The sequence below is a fragment of the Doryrhamphus excisus genome, linkage group LG4 (genome assembly GCF_037039965.1).
Source record: "Doryrhamphus excisus strain RoL-2023G ecotype Guam linkage group LG4, RoL_Dexc_Guam_v1.1, whole genome shotgun sequence".
In the NCBI taxonomy this organism is placed as follows: domain Eukaryota; kingdom Metazoa; phylum Chordata; class Actinopteri; order Syngnathiformes; family Syngnathidae; genus Doryrhamphus; species Doryrhamphus excisus.
In genome coordinates, this window is record NC_136360.1 from 22,514,482 (window position 1) to 22,522,083 (window position 7,602).

Here is a 7,602-nt window from a genome sequence, read left to right on the forward strand (position 1 = left end):
ATCACCGGAGCACAAAATTGCAACAAAAAAAAAAAAAAAAGTGATTAATTACACACGACCAGCAATGAATATCAACTTTTTGTCTGATGGGAGTCGTGTCCGGGAAAAAAATGACTTGTTTGGCGAACCCCGGCGAGGGGGAGAAAAGTCCACAAACCCCATCTGGAGGTGAAGGAAGACTAGACCCAGCACCGCAGATTGTGGTAATCGCATACACACACACACACATACAAGCGGGAGAAAAGGAAGGTGGCTCAGAAAGAAAACGGGTCACTGGATCTTGTCGCTTTTGAGGCTTTCAGATCCAAGACGTGACAAAGCTTAGACCAAATCTTGTCAGGGTTTGTAAAACAAAACAAAGCCATTCTCAATAAATCTAAAAATCGGTAAGGGACCTTTTTTTTTCCGAGTGCATTTTAAAATCCATCAACAGTGTATGATGGTTGGTTTAGAGCGAGACTAAATCAGTGCCTATATATTTAAAAAAAAAAATGGCTGCAGCACAAGAATGAATGTAGTTCTAAAAAAAAACAACCAGCATTTATATGGGGCTCAGCTTTTTATTTTTCTACTGAACCAATGAGGCCAAATTTAGTTGAGATGGAAGTTGGAAGCCACCTTCCTTCTCTGCGGAGTGAAAAGTGACATGAACTGATTTTTTTTTTTTTTTTTGCATTAGCGCAAAATATGTTTTTCCTGTGTTGTGCATTTCTTGTCGACTTTCTCTCTGAGCTTATTTGGGTCCTAAATCAGAGCAAGTGACTTAAAAGTATCACGCTTCCGATTATTCTTGTGATTCTAGTTTTTGTGATTTAGATGTTTTTTTTTTTTAAAATACGCTCTCAAACACGTACTACTAGCTTTAAGAGTTCCTCCGCCCCGATCATCAGAGCCGACATGTTTTGTGTTCCGTGCGGTGAACTTTTTTTTTGCTACCTTTTCCGTTGACTTGCTAACATGTAAAAAAAAAAAAAAAAATGCAACGCTTAAGTTAGTGAGTGGATTATTTCAATGGGATGTCTTAATTTCATATGAAGTATTCCAATTCAAAACTGAATATTTCGTTTATTATGGTAGAAAAATCTGTTGATTTGGAGATGGTCACAAAAAAAAAACAAAACGAAATGCATATTGGATATTGCAGACTAATAAAACATGAAAACATACTACGCCGTCACAGTGTTGCCTCCTTTGCCTTTCTTCGTCTTCACGTGTTTACTTTTTACTTTCCTTTTGAGTTGTCCTTGTTTCAGTCTGTCAATATTCTCCCGTATTCGCTCTTTGAACTTCTTCTTCTGGGTCTTGATCTTCTCCAGCTCCGCTTTCCTCTTTGCTTCCACGTCTGGATCCTGACCGACAACAAAAGTTAACTTAATAGCTTGAACATAGCATTTATAAATGATATTGCTATGTATGAGTTATGGTTATGGTTAAAAACTAGCAAACATCCAAAGTGGTAAAAAGTAACATTACCCAAAGAGGTAGTGGTTAATGTATTTGTGGCGAACATTAACACGTATTTATTCTTGGTATGAACACTTTCTGATTTCTGGGTTATGACAGCCTGATAATTATAGTTATTAACTTTTTATTCTTAACTTACCTTTCCTTCCAAGATCAGCTCTTTCCTCTTATTGATCTCCTTTTTCTCGTCAAAGTCTGTCGACTCCAGTCTCTACAATGCAGAGTTTGATTAAAAAAAACATTTCATTGAAAAGTGTGTGTATTCATTTAGAACAAAAGATCACACATAAGCATATAATACATACATTTTTGTATATTTCTTAAGCATACCTTTTGAGTGTTAAGTTGCTGTGTGATGATTTTTTATTGGTACAATTTTATATATATTTTCTATGTGGCCTTAATAAACAGTCTAAGAATAGTCTTAAGCATACCTTTTGAGTGTTAAGTTCCTGTGTGATGATTTTTTTATTGGTACAATATTATATTTTTCCTTTTTTCTGTGTAGCCTTAATGAACACAGCCTAAGAATAGTCTTAAGCATACTTTTTGAGTGTTAAGTTGCTGTGTGATGATTTTTTTTTATTGGTACAATTTTATATATTTTTCATTTTTTTCTGTGTGGCCTTAATAAACACAGCCTAAGAATAGTCTTAAGCATACCTTTTGAGTGTTAAGTTCCTGTGTAATGATTTTTTTATTGGTACAATATTATATTTTTCCTTTTTTCTGTGTAGCCTTAATAAACACAGCCTAAGAATAGTCTTAAGCATACCTTTTGAGTGTTAAGTTGCTGTGTGATGATTTTTTATTGGTACAATTTTATATTCCTTTTTTCTGTGCGGCCTTAAACACAGCCTAAGAATATTCATAAGCATACCTTTTGAGTGTTAAGTTGCTGTGTGATTTTTTTTATTGGTACAATTTTATATTTTTCCTTTTTTCTGTGTGGCCTTAATAAACATAGCCTAAGAATAGTCGTAAGCATACCTTTTGAGTGTTAAGTTGCTGTGTGATTTTTTTTATTGGTACAATTTTATATTTTTCCTTTTTTCTGTGTGGCCTTAATAAACAGCCTAAGAATAGTCGTAAGCATACCTTTTGAGTGTTAAGTTGCAGTGTGATGATTTTTTTATTGGTACAATTTTATATTTTTTTCTGTGGGGCCTTAATAAACACAGCCTAAGAATAGTCTTAAGCATACCTTTGGAGTGTTAAGTTGCTGTGTGAGGATTTTTTATTGGTACAATTTTATATTATATTTTTTTCTGTGTGGCCTTAATAAACACAGCCTAAGAATATTCTTAAGCATACCTTTGGAGTGTCAATATCAGCAAAGCTACATGAAATGAGAAGAACTTACAATTTCACACTCCCGTTTGGTCACGTTGACCTGCGTTAAAATCTTCAGGACTTCTTTCTCCTCCACAGGAAACTCCTTCAACTTGGTTTCTGAGGGCGAGAAGTAGAATTTTAGCGTGGTTTTTAGTCCTAAACTAATACACCAAATTGAGGTTATGAGTGTTTAGGGAGTGCTTATGCTTACGAATCTGCTGTTCGATGGCGTGGACCAGGTGGATGTCGTACTGCGTCACGAGTGTGATGGACACCCCGTTCCTGCCTGTAGAGGAACAATCCCCCACGGTCAGACTCTCACTTTATATAACTAATGAAGCACTTGTATTCTCCACAGGCATGTGTCCGATATCCGATAGTACCTGCTCTGGCCGTCCGTCCCACTCTGTGTATGTAGATTTTGGGCAGTCCGGGGGTGTTATGATTGATGACGACCTGAACAGTAGGAATATCCAAGCCCCTGTTGGGAAGTCAACGGCAGGTATGAATGATGAATTATTTCCGCGAAAATGATCGAAGAAGAGAAACGCTCACCTCGCAGCGACGTCTGTGGCGATCAGGATTTTATAGACGCTGGCTTTAAATTTGGAGAGGTTTGCAAATCGTTGTCTCTGGAAAACCCAAATTGAAGGGTCGGTGTCATTGTTTACGTTTGTGTGCGTGGTTCCCGTTTTGCAACCGCTTTACATCTCACCTGTTTCATCATGGAGTGAAGGGAGATGGCGGGAAAGTTGAATTGCCGAAGCATCATGGTGAGGATTTGGCAACTCCTGTGGCGAACCAAAACAATTTTTTTTTATTGGTACAATTTTATATTTTTCCTTTTTTCTGTGTGGCTTTAATAAACACAGCCTAAGAATAGTAAAAAGCATACTTTTTGAGTGTTAAGTTGCTGTGTGATGATTTTTTATTGGTACAATTTTAGATTTTTCCTTTTTTCTGTGTGGCCTTAATAAACACAGCCTAAGAATATTCATAAGCATACCTTTTGAGTGTTAAGTTGCTGTGTGAGGATTTTTTTTTTTTATTGGTACAATTTTATATTTTTCCTTTTTTTCTGTGCGGCCTTAATAAACACAGCCTAAGAATAGTCTTAAGCATACCTTTTGAGTGTTAAGTTGCTGTGTGATGATTTTTTATTGGTACAATTTTATATTCCTTTTTTCTGTGCGGCCTTAAACACAGCCTAAGAATATTCATAAGCATACCTTTTGAGTGTTAAGTTGCTGTGTGATGATTTTTTTATTGGTACAATTTTATATTTTTTCTGTGTGGCCTTAAACACAGCCTATGAATATTCTTAAGCATACCTTTTGAGTGTTAAGTTGCTGTGTGATGATTTTTTTATTGGTACAATTTTATATTTTTTCTGTGTGGCCTTAAACACAGCCTATGAATATTCTTAAGCATACCTTTTGAGTGTTAAGTTGCTGTGTGATTATTTTTTTTTATTGGTACAATTTTATATTTTTCCTTTTTTCCGTGTGGCCTTAATAAACACAGCCTAAAAATAGTCTTAAGCATACCTTTTGAGTGTTAAGTTGCTGTGTGATGATTTTTTTTATTGGTACAATTTTATATTTTTCCTTTTTTCTGTGTGGCCTTAATAAACACAGCCTAAGAATAGTCAAAAGCATACCTTTTGAGTGTTAAGTCGCTGTGTGATGATGTTTTTATTGGTACAATTTTATATTTTTCCTTTTTTCTGTGTGGCCTTAATAAACAGCCTAAGAATAGTCTCAATTTAAAGTATTAACATTGAATCCTATTTGCAAAAATGTATGTATAACAGATTGGTCTGGAACCAATTAACCGTGATAAACAAGGGATGGCTGTAACAGGCCTTACTTGCATGTGTTGGTAAAGATGATGACGGACCAGTCGTCGTGCTCGTCTGTGAAGGTCTGGATCAGGTGGACCAAGTAAGCATCTTTAACCTTCTCTGGGGTCAGAATGTACCGCTGATCCAACTCCTCCACCGTACGCGTCCTGATAACAACACGGTGACATACTCGGCGCTTAAGTATCACCAACAACATCCATTCCGCGCGTCGCTCACTCGGACGTGCTCTCCCAGAAGAAGGGTCTGTTCATGGCGATGTTTTTCAGCTCCTGGAGCGTGTCTGTGAGCGTGGCGCTGAACAGCAGAGTCTGTCGCTTGGCTGGTAACACCCCGAGGATGACTTCCAGGTCTTTGGTGAAGTCAGTGCAGCCCTGTTCCAACAGGCGGTCCGCCTCGTCCAAGATCTGACACACACAAGCATATAATACATATTATTTTTGTAGATTTCTTAAGCATACCTTTTGAGTGTTAAGTTGCTGTGTGATGATTTTTTTATTGGTACAATTTTATTATATTTTTCCGGTATGGCTTTAATAAACACAGCCTAAGAATATTCTTAAGCATACCTTTTGAGTGTTAAGTTGCTGTGTGATGATGATTTTTATTGGTACAATTTTATATAATATTTTTCCTTTTTTCTGTGTGGCCTTAAACACAGCCTAAGAATATTCTTAAGCATACCTTTTGAGTGTTAAGTTGCTGTGTGATGATTTTTTTTTATTGGTACAATTTTATATTATATTTTTCTGTTTTTCTGTGTGGTGTTAATAAACACAGCCTAAGAATATTCTTAAGCATACGTTTTGAGTGTTAAGTTGCTGTGTGATGATTTTTTTTATTGGTACAATTTTATATTATATTTTTTAGTTTTTCTGTGTGGCCTTAATAAACACAGCCTATGGATATTCTTAAGCATACCTTTTGAGTGTTAAGTTGCCGTGTGATGATTTTTATTGGTACAGTTTTATATAATTTTTCTTTTTTCTGTGTGGCCTTAATAAACACAGCCTAAGAATATTCTTAAGCATACCTTTTGAGTGTTAAGTTGCTGTGTGATGATTTTTTTTATTGGTACAATTTTATATTTTTCTGCGTGGCCTTAATAAACACAGCCTAAGAATATTCTTAAGCATACCTTTTGAGTGTTAAGTTGCTGTGTGATGATTTTTTTTTATTGGTACAATTTTATATTTTTCTGCGTGGCCTTAATAAACACAGCCTAAGAATATAACACGCTGTAAAATTGCATGTTAAATTAATACACATGACGTGTTTTGTATTGTGACACGACTCACCAGAAACTGGATCTTCTTCATGCTAAAGGTGTTGGAGCTCCGTATGTGATCGGCGAGTCGGCCCGGCGTAGCTACGACCACGTGAGGCTGGTTGGAAAGCTCTTGGGCCTGACTCACCATGTCTGTCAGCGCGCACACACACAAGATGTCAGCACGCACGTCTTCCGTGTTCGGAGCCTCGGTGTAACGACGACTGATGCACTCACCCATTCCGCCGACGACGATGCAGTCTCGCAGACCCATCGGCTTCCCCAGGACTCTAAACTGCTCGGCGATCTGGTAGGCCAACTCCCTGCGTGATATCACAGACACTGGTTTTAGTTTAGAGTTAGTTTTGTTGCAATAACAACCCCGAAATATGAGGAAAAAAGTCTGAACAACCTCTCCCTAACTTTTCTTCTTGTCACTCACACATGGCACTCTTACATTGAAAACAGAAGCAGTCATCTCAAAAAATTGTGTATTTATTTGGGGAAAAAGAACATCAAAAGTGTTGTGCAGTACTGACCTGGTGGGTGTGAGGACCAAACAAAATATGCCATAAGGGTCCTCTGATAGTTTCTGCAGCACAGGAAGCACAAACGCTGCCGTCTTTCCACTTCCGGTTTTAGCACAGCCCATACAATCCCGACCTGAGTTAAAAAGGGCGCAAAATACCCTTTATTGGTGATGTTTATGATCCAATATATTTCGTTATTATTTATTATTTGAGCTGTCTTACCTTCTAGGATAGCTGGCATGCAGTTTTCCTGTACAGCGGTGGGTTTGTTGATTCCCAACTGTTTACATTGTTTAATAAGCCAGTCGGAGAGTCCGAGTGACGCAAAGTCACTCATTTTGAATTTACCGTTTCACCCGATTGACTTAAATAAGTACACAGCGACCGGAATTAAATTTAAGTTTTCACTTAAGAAGCGAACCGTCCTTTGGAATTGTAGGTTTAGGAGAGCCTCGTGTGTTTTTCCTGGTTTTACAATATGGAGGGCGCTCTTCTTCGTCGTCAAATAACAGCACTCCGGATTTTGAGCAGACTCGTTGTTTCCTCTAGTGGCCAAATTGTGGTATTACAGATGCAAGGTCGCCTGTCAATCGCAGAAAAACTATAGAAAACTATAGGACGCGTACGAGCTACAGTCATTGTTGTTGGTGCAACAATAAAATTGTAAATAAAAATACATTTGTACGTTATATAGTATGTATTATATATATTATTTATAAAATATTTATTATATATTATTTATATATTTAACCCTTCTCTTGTGTTAGGTTATGTTTTACATTTTAATGCATAAAAAGAATCACATAACATTTGTTTATTGCATCAAGGCTTTTTGACTTTGTCAGGAAACTCTATTTCAACAAAATAAAACCAAAAATTTTTTTTTAAATTACATTTTGAAATGGTCTGGTTGAAATTATGACCACTGTATTGTTAGGGTCGGTTTGGACCCGGTTATAATAATAATAATAATATGACTATAAAGCAATATTTGGAGCCCCAAGTGAAATCATAAGTGTACAATTAGCCAACACAATGACAACCAGCTCCTCTTCTCATCATGGAAGCTTCAGGGGATTCTCATTTTGACCGCTTTTCCAGTATACCAGCAGAAAAACAAGGTCCAGACATGGGAGGGGAATTCA

At 36.9% G+C, this 7,602-nt stretch overlaps 1 protein-coding gene across 2 annotated transcripts; it reads right to left on the reverse strand.

The window, feature by feature from the left end:
* Positions 1–516: 516 nt before the first annotated feature.
* On the reverse strand, positions 517–6,958 carry ddx49 (DEAD (Asp-Glu-Ala-Asp) box polypeptide 49). 2 transcript variants are annotated; one of them, XM_058073440.2, is made up of 13 exons: positions 6,680–6,957; positions 6,467–6,590; positions 6,165–6,250; positions 5,959–6,080; positions 4,880–5,067; positions 4,669–4,809; positions 3,515–3,590; positions 3,355–3,431; positions 3,183–3,280; positions 3,011–3,085; positions 2,828–2,916; positions 1,604–1,675; positions 519–1,349 (listed from the first exon to the last, which is right to left on the reverse strand). In XM_058073440.2, the coding sequence occupies exons 1-13, from the start codon at positions 6,792–6,794 to the stop codon at positions 1,167–1,169; spliced, it is 1,446 nt and encodes a 481-aa protein (XP_057929423.2). In that variant the 5' UTR covers positions 6,795–6,957; the 3' UTR covers positions 519–1,166. The 2 variants fall into 2 exon arrangements, with proteins under 2 accessions (XP_078646512.1, XP_057929423.2); XM_078790386.1 differs by having other exon boundaries at positions 517–1,349; positions 5,959–6,250; positions 6,680–6,958.
* Positions 6,959–7,602: the final 644 nt, after the last annotated feature.

Coding starts and splice junctions, on each gene's coding strand:
- ddx49 (XM_078790386.1), bottom strand. CDS start 6,794: ATGAGTGACTTTGCGTCACTCGGACTCTCCGACTGGCTTATTAAACAA. Junction 6,591..6,679: donor CATGCCAGCTATCCTAGAAG/GTAAGACAGCTC, acceptor TTTTTAACTCAG/GTCGGGATTGTATGGGCTGT. Junction 3,281..3,354: donor GCCACAGACGTCGCTGCGAG/GTGAGCGTTTCT, acceptor ACTTCCCAACAG/GGGCTTGGATATTCCTACTG.